The sequence below is a fragment of the Seriola lalandi genome, unplaced genomic scaffold (assembly GCF_002814215.2).
Source record: "Seriola lalandi dorsalis isolate HSWRI2012SDOR001 ecotype SW California unplaced genomic scaffold, Sedor1 jcf7180002054931, whole genome shotgun sequence".
In the NCBI taxonomy this organism is placed as follows: Eukaryota; Metazoa; Chordata; class Actinopteri; order Carangiformes; family Carangidae; genus Seriola; species Seriola lalandi.
In genome coordinates this window covers 534709-558237 of record NW_019525483.1, presented here as the reverse complement: position 1 = coordinate 558237, position 23529 = coordinate 534709, and the positions used below count along the sequence as shown (strand labels likewise).

General features: G+C 39.5%; 1 protein-coding gene across 1 annotated transcript in view; it reads right to left on the bottom strand.

Annotated features, from left to right (window-relative positions):
• Positions 1–23229, bottom strand: part of abhd17c (abhydrolase domain containing 17C, depalmitoylase) — a 28141-nt gene extending 4912 nt beyond the window's left edge. The window contains exons 1-2 of the mRNA XM_023393255.2: positions 22366–23229; positions 7197–7376 (exon numbers count right to left, since the gene is read on the bottom strand). Of these exons, the coding sequence (XP_023249023.1) occupies positions 7197–7376; positions 22366–22850 (665 nt within the window). The 5' untranslated portion in view covers positions 22851–23229. The remainder of the gene's footprint in view (positions 1–7196; positions 7377–22365) is intronic.
• Between the last annotated feature and the right edge of the window lie 300 nt (positions 23230–23529).

The window sequence follows — 23529 nt, the reverse complement described above, 5'->3', positions numbered from 1 at the left end:
CGATTGACATTTAATTATGATAATTCACGGTTGCCTTTACAGGAGCTCTTCAGGTTGGAGACTCCCTAACTCCTATCCAGAGGTTTTAGGTCCAAAATTCAAAATGCATACAAGAGTTCTGGTTTTGAAGACAATAACATGGATGTGTAAATGTGTTCATGTGTAAGACGCTCACACTGATGTGGTTAAATGATGATCGGCTCTGTCTTGTGGCCTGGATGAAATTGTGCAAAGCCCCAGTCACTGCCATGCATACCAATTCCTCACTAATCATCCTTGCCCATAACTAGGTGGAGCTCAGCCTTCATGGTCCCTGCTGTTCAGATAGAGGTTTAGTTGGAAGATTAATGCTGGGAAATCATCACAAGCTAATTTCATTCCAGATGGAATAAAACTATTATCCTGTTTGCTTCACAACTGGGGTATACGGACTGAATTATTGCAGACGTGACTGTCAAACATGCGTATTATCTCTCCCAACATTAGTATGAATGCGAGCTCACAGCTCCACACAACAAACTCTGACAGAGAAGCGACAAAAGCACAGGCAAAAGTTTGGTTTACAGATAATGGACTATTAGGGCCATTTTATTAAATGAGTCCAGTATCTAATCTGCTTATAAAACCACAATCCCTTATAGAATTCAATTACATTTAGCATTCACCATTTTCAAATAACTTAACTTATAAATAGTAGATGTTTAATTATCTTTTGTTGACTTAGAATGAAAAAACTGTGCAGTTTTTAGTGTCAGTCTAATGAATGTTGACAGCCAGTAACTACAATAACCTGCAGCAGCAGATATGAATGTAGTTACTTAAATCATCAGGCTGCACCATGTCACACTGTTCATGAAAACACATGTATGAATCTAAACCTGACTAAAAAAATGTCATATTATCAACAATACTGTGACATGTTGACGTCATTACATCATGACTACCTACAGCAGCAAACCACATTGCTGAAAATATATACATATACATACACACATGTAGATGTGTGTATACATGTTACAAATAGTCAAGAGTCAAGTCAAGATGCTGGACCTAAGATGTGATCTTGATGTGATCTCATGAATTTCAGAATCTGAGTATTTGCTGGAAAGACAGTGTGCATTAAAGCATCTGTGCTCAAGTTTCTTTTCTAGCTCTCAGGGAACTAAGCTTGATGTATTGATCTTGTGACGGTGTGGTCTATTCTGGTCTGCCTGATGGTGCTTTGGATACAACTGATGCAGGTTGTGCAAAGTGTTTGAGTTCAATGCACGGCACCCTTAGAAACCTTTAGTCTAGCAATTACTTTGTTCTGATCACATTTTTACTACAATCAAAATGTTACTTAGTAACCAGTGATCTGCTAGAGACTAGAGGCACAGCCTCATTTCAAACATGTGAAGACTGGCTGCAAGTGAGTTAGTTGAACGAGCCTCTGAGTAAATTAGTTTTACATTCAAAACAATATTTGGTTTAAAAAAATAATTAAAGGGTTAACCACTAAGCGCGTATTGCCGTCATGCCACTGCCAAAATGTAATTAGTCAGGACTATGGCAAGGAAGGCCACCCGCCCCTGTGGCCTCACACCAATCAAATCATAGCATGCTATCAAAGTTATTCCACTGTTAACAACATTAGCAAGTGCAATTATGGAGAATGGAGGATTGGAGTTTAAAAAAAAAATTAAAATTAAATCTGATCACAGGTCAACACCAAAACTAGAGCTGCGTACGGAGAGGAGGGATCCAGACTTTCAACGAGGACAATTATGGCCGCATAGAGTGACTAGCTGGTAGTGTTAAACTTCAACAGCTATTTTGCTGAACATGTCTCTTTTTGACAAGGATTCATGCTCACTGAACAATCCTTGGGCCACTACAGGATTCATTGATCCTGCCAACCTGTCAATGGCAATTGAGAGACATGGTAAATCAAAAAGTCACATAGACTGTGCTGTGAAAATGAAGCTTTTTGGATGCATAAGGATTTACGAGGCTCTGGCCCTGGCAAGAAACATTTGCACAAAGAAGTACAATGAACAGGTGAAGAAGAAACGGGAGATTCTGATGACACTCATTGTTGCAGCCCTTTAACCTGTGCACCGAGAACAAGCATTCAGGAGACACAATGAGGCCACTGGCTGCTCCAACAGGGGCAATTTTGTGGAGCTTGATTGTGAATGAACTACGCATGCTGTACATCAACATGCTGTTTCACAAGTCATCAGTAAAGCTGGTGCAGCTTCTTGAGGATGACCTACAGCACACTCTCTGGGGTCTACTAGCTGCTCCAGCCACCAGCACATCAGCAGAGCCCGCCGTCTCCTGTCTGAAAGGGATAACAACATATCTGATGGACATGTCTAACAGAACAGACTTGTAAACCTTGGCAAAATATCCACTGACTGTTATTGTGGAGGACTTAAAAGCCTGTGGGAAATTCTAGGACATCGTTATTGAGCACTTTACCACCATGAAAGACAGGAGAATGGCCTCCCTCTTCAGATATGGGGAGTGAAATACACCACCCCACCCCCTTCTCTCTCTGTGGCGTTACTGTTGACTGCTCATGTAGCCATGTGTTATTGTTTATTGTGCCTTGCTTGCCTAGATTGAGCTGCATGTGTTAACTAGTCTGCTGAAGTAGCTGTTGACGCACAGAAAATCAGCACCAAGGACAGCACCCATGAGGGGTTAACGATACCTGGTTACTATTCAGGTTAAGTTACGTGAATAAATGAGACTTTGATTGTTTATAGCCTCCACAGAGGTTTGTACTATGAAGCAGGATTTGAGGTTATCAAGGTAACTTCAGGTTTAACTCTGGGTTTTCAGTCCTATGATGGTGGTTCACTTGTTACCAGGGTAAATCACCATGGTAACTTGCACTGAACTCCTTACCTGCTCTGGAGCAGTTTCATGAACGCGCTTATAGCCGGATAGGTAAACCTGAGTTAACTGAACCAGTTGATAACCAGCTTCATAGTACAGGTTATCCAGGAAGGTCAATGTTAGGTTCAGTTAAGCCAGATAATGAAAAGATATCCTGGGTCTGTTGAACGTGCTTCATAGTACAGGCCTCTGGTCCGGTACATGTTTGAAAAATCTTTTAGGTCGTGTTGTATAATGAACATTTGACCTAGTCTTGAATGGTAAGGAAATATGGAAAGTATTTGTGGAATCCAAGCACATACAACATCATGTGTTTGAAACATGTACCATTCTGAATGTACCATTCTGACTATATGATGTGAATGTAAAACATTAAACATCTCACGATAGAGTTTGTAAATTAATGTTTTTTTTAAATTCATTATCGATTCTGTGCTGTGCATTAAGCAGCCGGTTATGCATTGAGGTAGGGGGAAGATGTATAAATTTGACTTGTTTAGGACTACATCATCTCAAACCAAGGACTATACAATGCAGACAAACTGTGCTCTGATGTTCAGACTCTGTCCTGTGTGCACAGAAAGCTGATTTAACATATATAATTGTATTTCTTAATGAAGGAGTGGCTCTGAGGCTTCCTCTTGTTTGAAGTGAGATTTAACAGATTGATTTGAGAGAGATTAGAGTGTGTTGCCAGCTCTGTATTATGTTTACCAGAAATGTAAAATTATAGATTTTAGTACCGAGATAAAATTATATGTGATTTTGCAAAGGCATTTTAACTTTAAAAACTTTGTTGTAGGAATCATAAAAAAGTTTCAGAGCGACAGAGACACAGAGCGTTCTCGTAACCATTTAGTTCTTCATGGTCCGCTGCACCTATGATGGAGTCCAGTTTAGTGGTAGAGCATTTTGTACGACAAGCCTGTTGCAGTTGCCCCTCATACCAACCTGTAAACAAGCAGGAATCTCACGAGACAAAGAAAAAAAAATTAAGCTAATGTCTCATGAGGCCCCTGGTTGGTTGGAAGCTTGGGACTCAAGCCCAGGTAAGGCCAGGTGCATTAAGGTGCCACTGGCTACTTTCTGTAAGATGTCAGAAGTCACTTAATACTATTATTAATTATTATTACGGTGCCAAAACATGCAGTGAAAAATTATGTTCAAGTGCAGATAAATGAAAAAGGTAGGTGATGTAGAAAGTTAAGTCTGAGTCCTGAATAGTATCAGTGATTACTGGCAGACATGTCATGGACCAGTGTGATAGATACAGTAGATACGAGACGAACACAAACACAAGCACCAGCACAATAGAACACTGTGCTTAATAAGGTGCAGTATTTCAACAAAAATGCAGATTTTTACAGAGCCTTTACATGCTGCGTTCCACTGCAATGCTTACTGAGTGTTTCACCTGCCTCATGCAATTAAGTGCCAATGTATTTATGTGCCACTATAAATATGCATGTTTTATCGTTTCACCTATTAGCAAATTGGGAGATGAGAAGATGGGATACCAATCTCATGTCCTCAGTGCGATAAAGTTTGGCACTGTCAGTTCCTTGTTGTAGCTTGTAGTTCCAAACAGCGCTGTGAGGACATTGGTCTCTGCTGAAACTACATTTTCTCCTCTGCATCTTGCGCAAAGTCAGAAATAACTCATGTTTAATGGGCTCATTGTCTTCAGCTCCTCTCACAGAGTATCCTGGCAACTTCTAACAGGTTGGAATGCCTCTGAAGCTCTTCCCACATTTTGGCCAGGATCTCTATAAATTCATAAAATACGATACTACATATACTATTACCACCTCTGACATGCTTGTTAAGTACTGTGAGTATTATACAGTACGTGCAGTATGGTGACTTTCCCATTGTCTTTTTTTTTCTAACTTCCTGTGACTGTACTGCTGTATTGGTAATGGCTGATCCAGGCATTTTGTATGGATCATATTAGTTACATGAGGTGTAATAAATTCCTTATTCCTCGTTTACTTTAATCTGTTGTGCTCTGGGTTTACCAGCGGTCTAAAATACTCCAGCTCACTTTGTTCAATTAGAGAAACAGCAATGAGAGCCACTGAAATACATAGATAGTGTAGTTATTGCTGCATTCCTCAGCTGTTTTATTAACACTAATTCTACAGATGGCTCAACTGATATAACTGATTAAAATTATCAATCAACTCCAATATCCTACTTTGACAAGACTTCATATGCAGTAGCAGCATGCTCCTGCTGCTGACCCCTGAGCAGGAGCCATGAGACCCACCATCTGCAGCAGGGCGGATCTAAACTGAACAGCAGGTCCACAGAAACCTCTGTATATTAAAAGCCATTACTTTGTATCATGTAGGGTGCAAATTCATTCACTGCATGACTGGTGCTTTTTTCAGTCATTATTAGTTATTTAACTTGTCACTATCACAAAAGTATGTTTTTTCTGTTATCACAAATCATTGTCACACACCTGCATTCAAATCAGAGTGCATATGAATAAAGTTCTGAAATGAGGATAAAGCAGGGCCCTTTGTGTTTGGTTCACAGCATGGTGCGTTATCTGGAATCTGAACAAATGACAGGCTACACAGGAATCTGTCACATTGTTGTGCAGTAAGGAATCACAGGTTCACCATGCAAGCAAAAATAAGCTCTTCTTGCTAGACAACTAAGAAACGTGGGAATAACCTGTAGACCTGGTCATCAAATGACCTGTGTTGCTCTGACTGTGCTGATCTGTATTCTCTGCACAGGTGCAATATGTTCATGTTGATTAGTCAGCTATAAGAAAAAACATTAAGGACGTGGACATGCACATCAGGATTAGGGATGGATACCGAAACCCGGTATTTAATGGGCCCCGGGGCTGAATCTTTAAAGACTGGAGTGTTGATAAGCTCCGGCGTTATCGGTTCTGCTTTTGGTACTTGATAATAGGGATAGGCATTTTCAGTAATTTCAATATTCGAGTACTCTCATTACCTTATGAACGAGTACTCGATTACTCGCAAATTATATATATTTATATATATATTTGTCATTTCTATTTATTTATTGTTTTTCACAGTAAAAAAAGAAATACACAAGGTCTGTGTCCGACTGGAAACACAAGCGCAACCACAATGTTAGGCTTGTGTTTGCAGTCATACACTCACCTCCCCGACCAAGCCTACTATTTGGCTGTCGGAGAACATGGTATGCAAGTTGAACACCGCATACCTTGCACTGCACGCTATCATCCTATTTTTTTTATTATTATTATTTTTTTAAATTAAAGTAATTAAGTATTTCACAACATCACTTTCCCTAGTCATGGCTGCCATGTTGCACGTAACGCTACCTGAGTTGAACTAATGTAGCCAAAAACAACACGTGCACAGGTGCGCGAGTAGCGTTTCACAACTCAAATGATGACGTCAACAACCATGTACCCATCCCTACATTTCCAGTTTGTTATTGAGACATAAATGTGCAGCTCACTCTCTCTCCACTGCGTCTGTGTGTGTGTGTTCTCTGTAAGTGCATGTGAAAACATCGCCCCTTGCAGTTGTGTGTTTCCTCAGTCCGAACAGAAAGATGAATTCCACTGGCAGTGGAAAAGGGGTGAATCTGCTTTTAATAGTGGGTTTACCCATGTTTAAAATACCTGCTTATATCTGATGTTGGTGGAAAAAGGAAATATGAGTGCTGAAGTCTTGTGGTTTATTCCGTGATGTGTGCTGTGTTGACTGTCATTTGACTGAAAGTGAAGCTAAATTTACTGTCTATCTACAGTACACTCTAACCCTCGGGGCTCTGGAAAGTAAATGCAAGAATAATAGAAGAACATTTAAGTGGCCAAAACAATTTCCTTGGCAGGGTGAGAAGCTCAGACATCCGGAAACAGCTGCTCCTACACGTCTGAAGGAGGCGGTTGTGGTGTCTTAGGTTTCGGACAAGGATACTACCTGGACACCTCCCTGTGCAGATATTCAAGGTATGTCCTAGTGGGAGGAGACTACAGGGCAGACCCACACCACAATAGAGGGATTACATATCCCATCTGGCCTGGGGACGCTTTGAGAACCCCCATGAGGAGCTGGACGATGTGGGGAGAATGATATATGGGCCGTGGTAGTCTGTTCTATTACTGCAGAGCAGCCTTTTCCACTAACCTACTGACACCTGTAACCATGGTAACTGTTACAGCAAAGACGGCGACATTTTGGCCTGATAGCCAACTGGCTTTTACAAAATAGTTTTTTGTCTGCCAGGTAACTGCTGCTGTGTGTGTGTGTGTGTGTGTGTGTGTGTGTGTGTGTGTGTCTCACCTGGGGAAGGCATCGAAACAGTAGGTCTTGCGTGTATCAGGGAAGGCCACTCGCAGCCCTGACATGAGTGGTGAGTGTAGGATGACAGCAGCACATTCATAGCGAGCAGCCAGGTCAATGGTGGGCACAGTGCCAATGCTCTGACCATAAAGGATGATGTTCTCAGGCGTTACACCATACCTGTATAACCACACACAGACAAGCCAGATTCATTTATAAAGTCATTTTACATAGAAGAAAATAAGTTGCGCTCAACATTGGGAAGTAGGTTACATGTTTTAAGTGTAAATGTGTGTGTTTGTGCGTATATGTGTGTGCAACTGCAAGGTTTAGGCCAAAGTATGCCACTGTGATAGGGCTGAAAGATATATCATCATCATGTCCTTAACAAGATATGAACACACACAATACTGATATCGCAAAAGGCAACAATATGGACGATATCAAATTGCTGGTGAATTGTTATGTATTCAACCAGCCTGAGCACCATGTACTACTGGTAACACCGAATTTTACTGCAACCTTAATACATCTAAGATCTTGATATATGGGGTAAGGAAAGACTTGGATGTTGAGTTTGTGAGTTGGTTAGCAGGTCTAAGAACAGCACGGTCAACAGTCACTTGTATAACACTCTAAAGCTCCTTTCCCACTGATCAAAAAACCCATTGAGACCCACTAAAATCTGGCTTTTGTCAGCAATGGAAAAGGTAACAACCTGCATTAAGCCCCAGGTCAAATGACTCTGAAGTAGACAAAGGTATTTATCAGCTCAGATCAGCATTGATGTAAACACAACACCCAAGTGAACACATCAATTTTCACCCCTTTTCCTGCTGTAACGTCTTTCAGAGCACAGACACTGTAGGCACACCTGATACTAGTCCTGCACGGTGCTCAGACACACCTTCCCCTGAGAGTGAGCTGCAGCCCTGAAATAAGTTTTAAAAACACACAATCACCGATCGAAGCGTCTCACACGGAGGCTCCTAAGCTTTTACAGAAGCACCAACCCGGGGATGAGACATGACGCCTCCACTGCGTCTGTGTGTGCTCTGTAAGTACATGTGATGACATCAGTCATAGCAGTTGTTTGTGTCCTCAGTCCGAGCAGAAAGACAAACTCGACTTAGCAGGTTTGCCCACATTTAAAATACCTGATAATGTCGGTGAAAAAAGGGTATAACACTGCAAAAAAAAAAAAAAAAACAAAACAGCAAATTCCATTTCATTTTTTAATGAAAGCTCTTGACAGCTCTTTGGACACTTCATATCACTACATGTTTTGTGCAAATGTTTATTCATCCACTGCTCGGTGAAACCACTACATGTTGTCACTACATGCCCTATATTTCTGACGCAGTCTGAGATCCTCTGGTAGTTCACTGCTGGTCATTCCCATGTCTGGGCTGAAAACCAAAGGAGACAGGGCCTTTGCTGTCAGGGCCCTAAACTGTGGAACAACTTACCAGAGCAGATCACACTCTCAGAGTCAGTTCAGTTTTATCTTCTTCACTTCTTAAGACACATTTTTATAGGAAAAAAAAGCTTTTATTGTGTAATGTCTTTTTAATTTAATTCACTTTGGTTGTTTGGATGTTTTTTTATCTCAACTCATGTGAAGCACTTACTTGATTTGAAAAGTGCTGAATGAATAAATTATTGTTTTTTTTATTTATTATTAAATAAAGTTATTATGATTATGTTGTAGTTGAGAAGGGAAGTCCTGCAGATTCCAACTGACACCAGCTGAGTGCAGTGTGTGGTAACACTAATAAGCAGTGTGCAGTTGCGTGGATGACATGACACTGACCATGCTCCATTCCTTCCTGAGTGTTTGAAGCTCTGTGAGCGTTTCAGCAGCAACATCCAAAACCACAGCTTTCTAAAGAGAACAATCACATCTGGCTCCTTCATAGTTCACTTGGAAAACAATTCTAGGGAATGGAGAGACTTCCTGGTTTCAGGTATACTCTGCACAATAGAGAACGGTTTGATGTATGACCTGGACAGTGGCGTGTCTTTTCCCGGCCTCTCTTCTTAAGTACTGCGGGGTGAAAGGCAGCGCTGACAGAAAACATGCTCGTCTAGAGTCTGTCAGGGGGAGAGAGGGAGAACAGGGACGTCATGCTCCTTTGCCAGAACTCACAATCTGGAGAGGAAACTTCAAGCAAACGCTCCCCTCTCCTGACAGCGCTGGGAATGCAGCGGGAGGCCGAGCAGAAACGTCCAGCAGCCACAACACATACACAGAGGGATTACACCCTTGCTTAACAGACAGCCATGACAAAGGATTTGGACAAGAGGTGCTAGATTGTATGTGTCCTATGAAGTGATGCCATCATAACAGCTCTTCAGATAACAGCTTGGGTGTGACTAATCTGCTGTCCTAGACAAATCCAGCCTCCGATAAGAAGCAACTGAACTGAACCGTCATCCTGATATGAGATTATGACCCTGCACATGGGTGAACAAAGTAACCACCGGCTGCCAGCTGACTCACAGGACACTGGACTGCCTCTGACAGGACACTAAGCAACTCTGAGGATGATTGCAGCTACAACTTGGCATCATGGCTGTCGAAGATCAAAAAGGTGGATAGTCAGCCTCAGTTGTTCTGGTAATGAGAAGGGTTAAGACCTTAGTCTTATGATCCTACTAACACCATTACAATTCCCAAACGTGGGTTACATATGACAATACAGTTAAGCTTTAGACAGAGGCAATAACCAAATACTGATTTTCAGTTTTCAATAAAACTGAGTATGCCCCTGCGCAATATGTTAAATGATTCAAAATTATTTTATTTTTAGTTGCATAATTAAAAACAACCAGGTTAGATAGACTACATAGAAAATACAAGCCAGAAGAAGAACCTCAATGCAACCAAAGTCAGTTAGACTGTGTCCCTATGAACACTGTAACAAAAATGATTACACCTGTGAATTCCAGTTAAGGCAAACTGCACCAACAAGGTTATAAAATAACCTGCAATGTTTCCACATTGTGAGAAGTAGGGCTGAGCGATACTGCGATTCAGACAGATATTGCAATTCGAGTCATGATTTCAGTTTGGAATGATTGTTTTTGGATTTCCTTTTCACTGAAGAAAAATATAAAAATGATGATGATGCGATTTTTGTTGAGTCTTGTTCCAAAAAAACATGTTCCTTTACATGTGGTGAATATAATTTTAGGCCGGGGAGTCTCCGTAGCACCACAATGCTTCATCTATGGTTCGTTCTGACACATTTTACCTCTATCAACCAAAAAAAAAAAAAAACTGCAGCCCCAGTGATTTGGATATTCTCTTGGCCATATTGAGATTTGATAATATTTTGATTAATTGTGCAGCCCTGCCCAAGAAATAAACCAGATTGTGAGATTACATAAAGATGGAGAGGACACAAGATCATCAGTAGACTGCTGAACACAAGCTGAATCACAGCTGCAGCAGTGGTTAGGAAGTGGCCATCCTTGAAAAATGACACCACACAGAATTTGCTGTTTACACAACCTTGCATTAATATTACACATGGGTAAGAGCTTGTAACTTGGCACAAGGATTATCTGCGGGGATAGGTGCTTCAGTGTCTGTGAGATGCACAGTGCATGAAGTCAGGCCAGGACTACCACAGTAACTGCATAGTGAAACATGGAGGTCGGAGTTCACTGACATGGCTGCATGAGTGCAGAAAGTGCAGGGAAGATGACATTTATAGATGACACTATGAATACAAGTTTGTTTACCCGAATACTGAATGAACATACGACTCCCAGTCTCGAGAGGCTCGACAGGAGAGGAGTTTTACATCATGACAATGATCCCAAACACACTGCAAAAAGAATTCCTAAGAAAGAACATGAAGTAAAAACTATGACCTGCCAGGTATGTTCCCGACTTGAATCCAACAGAACACCTGATGCGTATTTTAAAGTGGATGTTAGAGCAATGAAACCCCTCCAGTAAAGAGCAGCTGAAAATAATCATCTGTGAGGGATTGTGCCAGACCCTGACAACTCCCACACCCAGGAGAATCAGATATGTCATCAATAATAAAGGCGGTTATACAAATAAAAAAATTAATTAAAAAATGGCATCTCGCTAATTAAGGGTACACTGACTTTTGTTGCAGTTGAACATGGACCTTTCATTATGGTGTAATAAGTTAATTGCCTTGATTCTTCTTGGGCTCTGGATACAAAGAAATTAAACTGTATTAAACAGACAGGACTTGTAATTACTGAACATTGTAGTGATACTGACCAGGGGTGTACTCAGTTTTGTGGTATACTATCTGTGTGAGACGCCACAGCAAGACAGACAGCACGATTAACTGTACAACGGTGACAAGCTAGATTCAAGCCTCTGTTGCCATCTCATTCTCATGTGACAACAGTTCTGTCATGTTTGCTTTAACAGGCCTCAGAAAGATGCAGTCCCAGTTTCTCCCAGAGATCCATCCATGGATGAAAAGTGTGCAACCACAAGACAAAAAAAAAAAAAAAAGATTTGCAGCAGTAAAAATGAGTCAGAATCACAGACAGTGTGATGCTTAGAAAGTACAAATGCATTTAAGGAGCACCGCATTTTTTTAATGCTCAGATTACAAAGATACAGTAACTGTCTAAGAGACAGATTTCATTGTGATGTGTATTTCATTTGGTTCATATAGTTTTTATGACAAATTTATGATAATTTAAGTTCATACAGTCAATAAAAAGGATTAAAAATGCAATAAATAAGATGTTAAAAAGGGTAACTGATAAAAGTTTTGTCTAAAATATACAAGTGTCAAACAATGTTTGGTTGGAAATTAAAAGCCCTTCATTTAAGGCTTTGTTTTATTTTGGAGATAAACGAGTCACATGACCAGAGTGAAGCTAAGGGTAAAACCGTGGCATTGTGGGTTGGAGCAGTGGATCAGAACTCCGTGGCTATAGAGGAGGGATGTACGGCTCCAAAATGATGTCATTCTGCACACGGTCATTGTATTTCATTTGTTATATTTGTGTATAATGTTGTTAATGTACCTTTATATCGGCAATGTGATATGTTTTCTGTACCTTTATCTGACTTGATGTCTGATGTGCTAACATGATTGGGTCTGATTATTGATGGACACTAACTTAGCGTGTTTGAGCTGCTTATACAGACACTTAAGAGACTTTAAAACGACGGAGAAACATATGTTCGAACTTTTATATTTGTATTTTCTTGTAGTTTTCATGGGGTCTTCTGATGTTGTTGTCAAAAGAGAGATAAAATAAATCTTCAAAAGACATCTGTGTGAATAGTGGCCATTATTTGTTGGACAAACCAGTGTAGCTACAGATACTAAAGTGAAAACAATTAAAAAGGAGAAAAACGTTTGTGTATGTCCAATTGGTTTTAACCTTTTTAATCTTCCCCATGTAGTTCCACTTGCTAATTTTTGAGTCTTTGGGTGGGCAGCACAAGCATGTTTTTCAAGGTGCAAATTACCCATTAACGACATGCTACTGCATCTCCAGTGTCTGAGTCTGAATGTGTGCACAGGGAAAACATGGTCAGTGAAACGTTACACACTTCCACATTACCGGCATGTTCGTCTCATCTGCTTTATTTATTCTGATGTCAATTAATCTATATTGATTACGTACCAGTGCTTGTGCAAAACAAATGGCTGCGGAGCTGAATGCCACCACAGTCACTTAGAGAGGTCTGAGAGAGGGAGTCCAAATGTACATGTCTTGAGCTTTAACAGGGCTGTCATTTTAAATAGGGAGGTAAAAGGGAGTCCACTTCTTTTAAGTGGAGAACAAAAGCTTGGGAGCCAGTTAAGTAGTGCAGGAAGAAAACATGTTTGATTAAAAGAAATCGTGGCTTTCATTTTCGATAATTAACGAGTAAATCTGATGCCGCTCCCTGTTCAAGGAGCAGCATTAACTGCAATCAACCATGTTTAGTGACAAAACACTTGAGACTGTAAATGGAAAGCTACCAAGTAAATACAGATACAGAGGGGGAGATGGAGAAAATGAGAGAAAAATGTTTCCATTTGCAAACTCAGGCCAGTAGAAATGGCCTGTCCTAACATACATACAGTACATTCCATGGAAACATCAGGACAGGAAAAGTTTCAGGTCAAAGAAAAGGTAGAACAATCTCTGAATGGAAAAAGCAGTATTAGGTTTTCTCAAGTTAAAAAAGCATCTTACAGTTCATCCTGTGTGGTACACAGTGAGGGTTATTGAATTGAAGATAATTAGTCCCTTTGTGCTTTTCAAACTGTAATGAAGATGATATAAAGAGCCAATGTCATTCTCTTTCAGCATTCTTTCATGCCACTTGTTTCCTGAGCAGGGCTGATAAAAATCTGAGCTGTGCTCTGCAGTTTGGATCATGCTATTTCATTAAAACCTAGTGGGGGAATTGTATAAAAAGGCTCTTAGGCAAAATTTGACAACCTACATTACAAATCACTTTTTATTACGGTGAGTAAATAAACCTAAGTGGTGGGCATGTCCAGACTGATGCCTGAGGCATTCAGGTGGATTGCCATTGGCTAAATTATAAAGCATGTCCATAGTCTGACACGAGAGGCCCAGTGAAATTTGATTTTAAACACAGGCTTTAATAAAAACACAACCAACAGCTCATCACTACTCCCACAAGAGAAGAAGAAGAGGAGTAAACTAAATACTACAACATCAAAGATGCTCTCTGTGAGGCGTTTTAAGACAACTGACAATTAATGTGTGAGCTGCTCAATGAATGTTTTGTAGTTGACTGACAGTTTGGGGGCTGGCATTGTGTGTCTGCTGACAGACACACAAAGTTTCATGATATTTGAGTCCATTTCAAAATTCCATCACAAGTTAGGTAACATCAAGCAGAAGGATAGTGGGACAGGGAAACTTCTCATATGTACAAATAAAATGAACAAGGCCACATCTGTGAAGCAAAGCACTTTGCGGGGCCTCCCAGAACAACACAGAAGCCAGGAAGTTTACATTTACTCAAGTCTAACCAATTGTTATTTATTATTTGTCTGGAAATTAACTAATTTCCTAAAGGATAAAAGAGTTTTTTGTTCTAATCCAGTTATCATTTTTAACATATAAGGCAACTGCAAGCAATGCTCTATGGCAACACTCAGTGTGATGAAGTACCTTGATTTGTTGGTAATTGTTTGTTATTGATTGAATTATCACAACAGACATTTTAAGCTGTTATTTCATTTAGAAACATTTTTTTTTCAGAACATTTACTATATAATGATATATATCAACATTGTGACATAAAATCACATGTACCATGACAAAAGATTTTATCCATATAGCCTGGGGGTGGGTGATCTGGCCAAAGGATCATACGACAATCTTTTGGGGTAGAATCCACGATCTGAATCACGACCGGCATCCCATTTCAACTCTGATTTTTTGTGAATGTCCTGACTGGACGCTGTGAATCTTATCTTCCTGCTACTTTGACACTTCTTTCAGATGTTTGTCCATTCGCCACTACCATTTGCCCACAATGCTGTCTTCTGTTTACAAACGGTGCCACAACCAATCACACTTTTTGCTTAGTTCATATGGAGTATTCATTTGGACAGCACTGTTATTAAAATATGAGGTGCTACATCGACCTCTGGCTCGTCCCGCCTCCTGTCTCCCTACCTGCAGGTCTCTCGTCCCGTGGACAAACTATAACTTGGACTGCAGATGGTGACGGTGGTCCTGTTTCTTGTTGTGCTCAGGCGGAGTACTGGTGCATGTGCTACACCAAACTCACTGAGGCTATAGAGCAGAACAAGGACTGCTGTCTGCAGCTGCAGTTAGCAGGCTAGCTGTTTAACAGTTAACATGGACTGAACTTTTGAAGTTAAAGATCTAAATATAGAAACCTTTAATGATGCGATTCATCTGAAAAATATGTCATATTCCCAAGTACAATCATCCACAATATAAGATCGTCAGATCACCCCCCGCTAATATAGCCCATCTAACAATGGTCGTACCCCACCATACTCTGAACTCTACAGTACCATTGTTAAGTTAAGTGTTTAATGCACAGTCTCATTCAATGAAACAGATTTGTTGGTAAAAATGCTGAAAGGGTAAAAGTAAAAAGTGTCGACAAAGTGCATAGCACTATCGACACTCCGAGACTTTACCACAGCAATATAATAAGAATCCACCCACTGGGTATGGTAATGTACAATACTGTTCAATGGGACCTTTTACAATTTCCAAATGAGAAATGCAGGCAAAGAAATTAAGCATTGCGTGTGCTGGAATCTTTGCTTAGGCCTTTTGGGAAATCACACATCATCAGTGCACGGTCACACTGTCTGTCCTGCCAACACTAGCCACATCAGACACGGAGCAATGTCCAGCATGAACAGAATGAAGCCCAGGCTTAGAGGCAGGATATTTCCATGCTTCACTCTTTCAGTAAAAGAAGAGAAACTTCACCCTGGTACACCCACACTGATGGGATGAGGCCTGTGGAATCCTAATGAAAGAAAATTGTGCTCATCAAAATTGGCTTATTGGAATATCCAACCAAGTTATGATCTGTTTATACACCCAAATAATGATACAGTGACAGATTACTACACTTAATTCTTTTGAGACACACTCCCTTATTTTGTTATTGAAAACCAAATCCCCAAATTTCTTTTCCAACTCACAGTGATGTTCTTGAAGAAACTGGGGTTTGGAGGCACTATAAGGCATTACAACACAAGGGAGTGTATCTTTAAAGCCTACTGTGGGGAAATGTAATTTCAAAGGGGAAGAACAAGTACAATCAACTCATTTAGCAATTATCAAAATGCCAGGCCAAGTGATCTTTGAGCAAACAAATCTTTATCTCAGAAGTCTTTCTAGCTGCTCCAATTCAGCACAGCCCTGCAGGCTGAGTAACCTGACTACCATTATGAAATCAAATTGCTGTTTAAGGGCATAGTCTTAATGATTTTCCACAAAATGTAATTAAAAATATATTGAATAAACATAAACCTCCTCCTCAGGTGCTTAGCTCCCCTAAGGAGAGCCCAATGATTAAGACTGTTACATGCTTGGGTAGCTCACTCTCCAAAAGGTTTGGGAACAATTAAATGTTATTTTTTAATGGTAGGTGGGAAGAGACAGTCTTGGTCTCCGTTCAGTTGCAGTTAGACTACCTGTCAAATGGAGCATTAATCTGAGACATGCTCTGCATGAGAAATCTATGGCTCTGCTTCGTTTTATATGAGGTAATGATCAGCCTTTGGCCTCTATTATCACATGATGGCAAGGTGATAACAATAGGAAAATTACTCTGTCAGCTCTTCATCATTAAATATGTATTGACTTCAGAAATATTCAATCAATTTAAGAAACAGCTGTACAACCCAACAGCGGCGACATGATGAGCATCAGACCCCCTCGTACCTGGGACGTCAGAGACGAGCCGACATGATTTTATTTCTGTTCCATTACCTGTTTTTACACTCTCAAACTCATTGTCAGCATCAAGCTAACTACATATAGTTGAAGTCAGACGTTTTTAAGCACCTTAGGCAAATGCATTAAACTCAGTTTTGTACAATTCCTGACATTTAATCCTAACAAACATCACCTGTCTCAGGTAGGTTAGGATCAATGCTTTAGTACAAGAATGTGAAATGTCATTGCAGGAGCCAAATTTCTAATGTCAAGGTATTGTGTAAATCTTAAGCTGCCCCCTAAGATATTTAATTTGTTATTATAATTGAGCTTTGCGTTAAGCTAACAGAATATGGAGTCTTCCCTTTTTCCCATGGTTCCCCTCTACCACTATCTTGGAGGTTCCCAGCACTCAGGTAGTCCCCAGGTAGAGCAGTAGAGTTTTCTGACTGCACATTATTGTCAGTTTCTCCAGTCCATCTGAAGGCATAGGCAATAGAACCTTTATTGTTTATTTTCTAGCCATTGTGAAGCAACATTTGATATCGTTTATTTTTACTATTGGATCCCTTTGGTTGGATGACAATTCAGAGCGCATTTAACTATACACATCATAGTTTCAAGTATCAAGTTTGGATCGCAGGATTGCCTGTACATTGTGTCAAAAAAAAAAACAACACTGACAGACATTACCTTTGTAGCAGAGGTATGTGATAGTGTTTCTGTCGAAGCGCCCTGGATGAGTTGCTGTGTCTGGCGGTGGAGTGGATTTGTGGATTTGATGAAGGTGAAAGAGCCCAGGAGTCAATATTGTTTGAAATTGTCTTGAGCTGGGTGAGGCCGGAATAAAGACAGCCTCTGAGCTTCAATGAGCCGTTCTGTTGTGTTTGAATAGTAATAACAGTAGAGAGAATGATTTATTTCAGCTTTTCTTTCTTTCATCACAATCCCAGTGTGTCAGAAGTTTACAGACACTTTGTTAGTATTTGGTAGCATTGCCTTTAACTGTTTAATTGGGGTCAAACATGACATCATCTTCCGTCATGAAAGTTTCAAGGCACAGTCGACTTGGAGAATGTTAACTTCTGACCCACTGCAATTGTGATATAAATAGAGAGTTTGACCACGTGAAATATGTGGAGAGGTTAAGAAATGAGTTGAGACTTCAACCTAAGTGTGTGTAAACTCCTGGCTTTAACTGTAAATCCTGGTTGTCTTTCGAAATAAATCTTAAATATGGCAACATGCTAAATTCTATGCTTAGCCAATAGCCAAGTTCTACATTAAATTATAGTCACAGAATTCATTCTACTTCCGTTCTGTGGTCACCATTATCTCCATCATCCAGTTTTATTTGCCATAATTACATTTTTATTTATTCAGTTCAATTCAATTCAATTTTATTTATATAGCTTTGAATTATAACAGAAGTCATCTCAGGGTACTTTTCATCTAGACCCTCTGCTTTATAGTATCACAGTGGAAACAGCTTTTAATGATCAACTACTTATATGAATTAAAAAGTTTCATCCCTATACAAATGCTGTAAGTAATTAGTAGTACTATATTAGTCGTATAGTAGATGTATAGTGGTCTGCTTTCAGTCATTTTGGGTCTTTTCTCTTAGTATTCTTTTAATAACATACAAAATTTGTCATATGCTTAATCTTTCCTCTAATTAATGTTCTAACAAGGTTTTTGGAGCCACAGTGTGTAACGACCACTAATGACCGTCCCTGCCTGCTCTCCCATCATACGTTCACTGCATGAGAGGGTGTGTGTATGTGCGCTTGCTGTGCACACTCGTGCACCATGTGATATCTTCACTGCCGTGGCTCAGTTAGTTAGTTTGTCCTCCTGCTGCTCTGCTTGTGTTCTGGGACTTTTACAATCATGGTAATCATCGTCCCTGCTTTCTCACAGCAGCAGGTGTGTTACGTGAGTGGAGTTAATGCTTTCGCCCTGACCATTCAGAACAGGTGTGGAGCAGGAGAGGGCCACAGCACAGTTTGTTATTTTATCTTTATATAGCAAAGATGTACATTTCATTACTTTATATGCATGTAATGCATCTATAAATGTCAATTATTAGGTAATCTGCATGAGAAACAAAGAAAAAGGGAGAGTAATGTGGTTATAATAACCATTTGTTTAGTGTGATCAATTTTGACCTGGACAGATTTCTATAAGCTGTTTCCGCTATATTAACAGACACCCAACATTCCCCCATAAATATATGGATCACTGAGCATTTAGAAACTTCCCTGATCCAAATAAGTGGGACAGAAAATTAAAGATACAAGAGTGCAGCTGTGTGCAGCGACATGATGAAGACGTTTTAAGGCTGAATTGACATAAACTTGATGCTTAATCCAATTAATTATCAATAGATTAAATAATGATGCAGTGGCATCAAGTTGTTTCTCTTATTTGGTCCTCCCCATTTATATCAATGCAGGTAGGCTAAAGAACAAACATTATACACCTTTCTGTGTAATGTAATACAGCTCAACAGCTGCACACACTACATCCTCCACAACAATCATCTACTGTCTAAAACAATTTTATTACAAACTAAACATTATAACTTTCATGCAGGAGGACTTATTACAGGACTGCCATATTAGACAACATCAGTTTTATCTACATAAATTAGAAAAAAATTGCCAGATGAATATATATTAGTAATTGTCAGTTGAATTCACTGTTAGCGGCTAACGCTGTACATTTAAACTTACACTAGTTCTTTACTTCAGCTTACAAGTCCTCTTGCACAAAGCAAATATGGCATTATTTGCTCACATAGCCACACTCAGGCCAAGCCCACAGATGCCACAAAGCCCATCTGTAAAAGTCGCTTTAAACCTACACAGACCAACACGACAGACAGGTCAACCTGATCAAAGATTTCAAAGAGCTACAGGTTAGCAAATGAGAGTTTGATGAGGCACTAAAGGGCAATGATAACTGTTTAATTTGGCTTTATCTTTCCAGCTAACTTATCAATGTGGCAAACAAATGCAACGTTCACACTGGGAACGTTAACTTTATCACAACCTGCAAGCTGCTAAAAGTCAAGCCTTCACAAGTATGCAGATCAACACCAGAGTATAAATACTCAATTTATAACAATAATAATAATAATAATAATAATAATAATAATTATTATTATTATTATTATTATTATTGTCTTTTACTAGAAAACACACTCAGTAGAGCTCAGACCTCCGAGCCTCATTAAACACTGTTTAATAAAAGATATAAATATATAAAATATAAATATAAAGTCAAAGAAATCACTTAAACTCATATAAAGGGAATCAGATTACTGCATAGCATGTAAAAGCTTTAATAACACTATGACCTTGATTCTTATTCACAATAATTCAATTTCTAATGTCATAAATTTACTAGTTGTCAAAAACTAGGGATGTCATGATAGCAGAAATTTGGTAGTTGGTACCAAAACTAATGAAATTCCACAATTCTTCATACCAAGTTCAATACCACAGCAAAACATAGAAAATGAATGAAAACGAAGAATTCAGCATTATATTTTGACAGACTAAACAGTGATGACAGTAGCTGCTAATGTTGTGAGCACCCGGCTCACATTATGAGCTGCTGCTATGTTAGCCCAATCAAAAACACACCTATATGTATGAAAATTCAAACAAAGCTGAATGCCTTCATACAGACAGGGTTTGTAAGTCATCAGTAACAGTTGTAGCACCTGTAGGAATTGTTCGCATTAACTTTCAAGGCTTCATTTGCTTCCACTGCTGCAGGAAACCTGGGAGTTTCTCAGTCCCTGAGAAAAAGCTGTTTTCTATGAAATGTACATGATTTATCACTTTTTGGTGACTTAAACTTTTTGTTTTTTACCTTGGGCAGTTTAAGCAGTGAACTGCTAAAATTTCAATAAAAAATGGAAAAATGAGGATGTTTTAAAACTTTTGACCAGTAGTGTATATATGTATTCTCTTATTTACACTTTGCTGTGGCTTTTTCATCATCTCAGTTTATATAATACCTTCACCCTATACAACCATGTCACATTATATTTCCCTACTCTTTTCCATGTTGATAAGGACAATCTGAATGCACCATGTAAAAGAGATTGTGGAACACAAAGAACTGCAAAGAATACACTAGCATTTTAAGCCTTGTCAATCCAGTAACGTTTATTTCCATGGTCAAGAATGAAAAAAAAGTTTAAATCTCAGCCAACATAGACAAGAAGTCCTTAAGTCCTCACAATGATGGAGACTTGAACATCTGAACTCCCTCTACTGGGGAAGATCATGTGATACGAACAAAAGCTTCGAACCAGAACTAGAATTCTCAGTTGATTCACATATGCCAAAAATCATGTTTGCTCACCGTTCATGACACCGTGTTGACTGAACCAAAAACTTCCAAATGAACCAAAAACTTCCAGCTGAACCGTGACGGCACAGTGAAGCACCCGGACACACACACACACACACACACACACACACACACACGAGGTAACTTGTTATTCCTCTTAAAAAAAAAAAAAAACAAGCATTGTGGATCTAATAACTTCATATTGGTCCTTAATGAAGGTTATGAAGGTTTTCTGTGGAAATCATAACTCATCACCCACAGGGCTAACACTAGTGAATCAGAGCACCACTAACAAAAAAGCCAGCAAACCAACCCACAATGCAACACTTTACAAAACAATTCTGGTGAAGAAAACAACTCAGCCATGGTCCGTTTCACTTCAGGAACCAGCCCCAGTACTGGTGTTGCAGCAGAACACACACATCAAATTCTGTTTAAACACCATTTTACCAATGATGTTGGTCAGTAAATTACACTATTAATTTATGATTCCACTACAGACAGAAGATTGTAACACACCTCCAAATAGACCTGTCACAATAATTACATTATTTGGAAATTATTTCATCTTTTCATTTATTTTAGCAGCCTAAGACAATGATTGGTCTGTTCTATTTAGTGATGTAACTGCATTTTTAACATCCATTTGGTATTATGCTGCTTTTTGAAGAATGCTTCATTTTTTTTTTAAATTGTTGCTACAATTTCAAGTACATGTGAATCCATAGTCATATCATATATCGTATCACTACTGAGATATTTGGCTTAATATCAAGGTATGAAATTTTATTTATATTGTGCATCCCATATATATATATATATATATATATATATATATATATATATATAATCTAATCAAATAATGAAATTTAATTTGATCATTCCCACCCCTACCACTGACTGATCAGTTTTCTCAAGTGATATATTTTGTCTTGACATGTGGACCCACATGTCACACAATTGATTGTTCTTCAACTTGATTTATTGTTGAGCCTGTTTTTCAGTTGAAATATTAAATGTGCATGTGACATGTTAATTAAAACTAATTTTATATGAACAAAACAGGTTTTGGCAGTAGGTACCACAGAAGCTATCCCTGTTGTGTGAAAGGAGCTAAATTCTTGTCTCGGATTCTGAATTGCTTATATCTTCATACACTTCCATGGTGCACCTGTATACAGTGATAGTGTGATGGAGAGAGGCAGCCATTTGTACTGCTACTTTTCGCCTCTGTCACAGGATTCAAAATGAGAAACTGTTTTTTTTTTTTATTTAGGGTACCATTTCCTCAACATGAAGAATGTTGGGGTTAACTTAAGACATGAACACCAAACCACTACATGGGCTGATCCATAATACTCTCATGGTTCATACTCACTTGTTCCTCAGGACCTGCCAGGCCGCTTCGATGTCCGCATACAGGTTCTTCTCAGATGGCTTTCCGGTGCTGACTCCGTAGCCTGAGTAATCATAGGAGAACACGTTGCAGTTGATCCTGGAGCCGAGGCCGATGTAAAAACTGCACATCTGTCCCAGGTCCACGGCATTTCCGTGGGAAAACAGCAGCGTGTACCTGCTGTTCGGGGCGCAACGCACGAACATGCATCCAACCCGGTTACCCCTGCTGCTTCTGGTGGTAAAAACTTCCACTGCATCCAGTTCCCGCTGGGAGTACTGCCAGTCCGCCCGTTCGGTTAAATGTAAGCTAGTTACCCCGTTAGCGTCGGTGTGCACCGAGTACGTGGGCTCCGGCGGGAGGAAAGCTAGCTTGGCCGCGATACGACTGGGACAGGGTGGACAGCAGAACAGCCAGCATAGCTCACCGAGAGAAAACCCATTCATCCTGGGGCCTTGTTCGGGCATTTAGGCGCGGGTATACCCGGTTTAATCTCTTGTACTGAACCAAAAAACAGTCAGTTCTCCTCTGGCTTGAGCTCCTATTCAGTTGCCATTAACAGAAAGTAGCGAGTAGCGCTGGATGACAGGTGGCTCGGTCTCTCGGCTTTACAGCTAACAGCTACCTGCAAGCCGGCTAGCGTCACAGTGAAACTCGCACTTCATGCAGATTACAGATGAACTAAAACGAAGCATTTACATTTATCTTACTTGAAAGCACAAAACAGTGCAGCGGCTGCTCTCGATTGAATAATTTCGCCTCTTTAACATATTATTTGGTAAACGTCAAGGTTTGTAGCTGATGTATTGTAAGAGAGACAACAGCCATTTCTCTAGCATGTAGACGAGCCGGTTTTCCGGTACAAGCGGATATCCTGTTTGGCATCTGTTTTGTTCCTTTTTTTTTTTTTTTTTTTAACGTTAGCTCATTTTTTTCCTTGTTTGTTGTATATTAATGTAATAATCATAATCCCTTACACTAATTATTACAGTATATACTCTACACTATATACACTATCTAATATTTTTAAAGTGGGCCTATATCATTTTTTTCTATATACAATATGCATATAGGCTATATACAATATATCATGTATATGTACTGTATATAGGCTATTTATTCATCACATGCTTTCATCCCAAAATC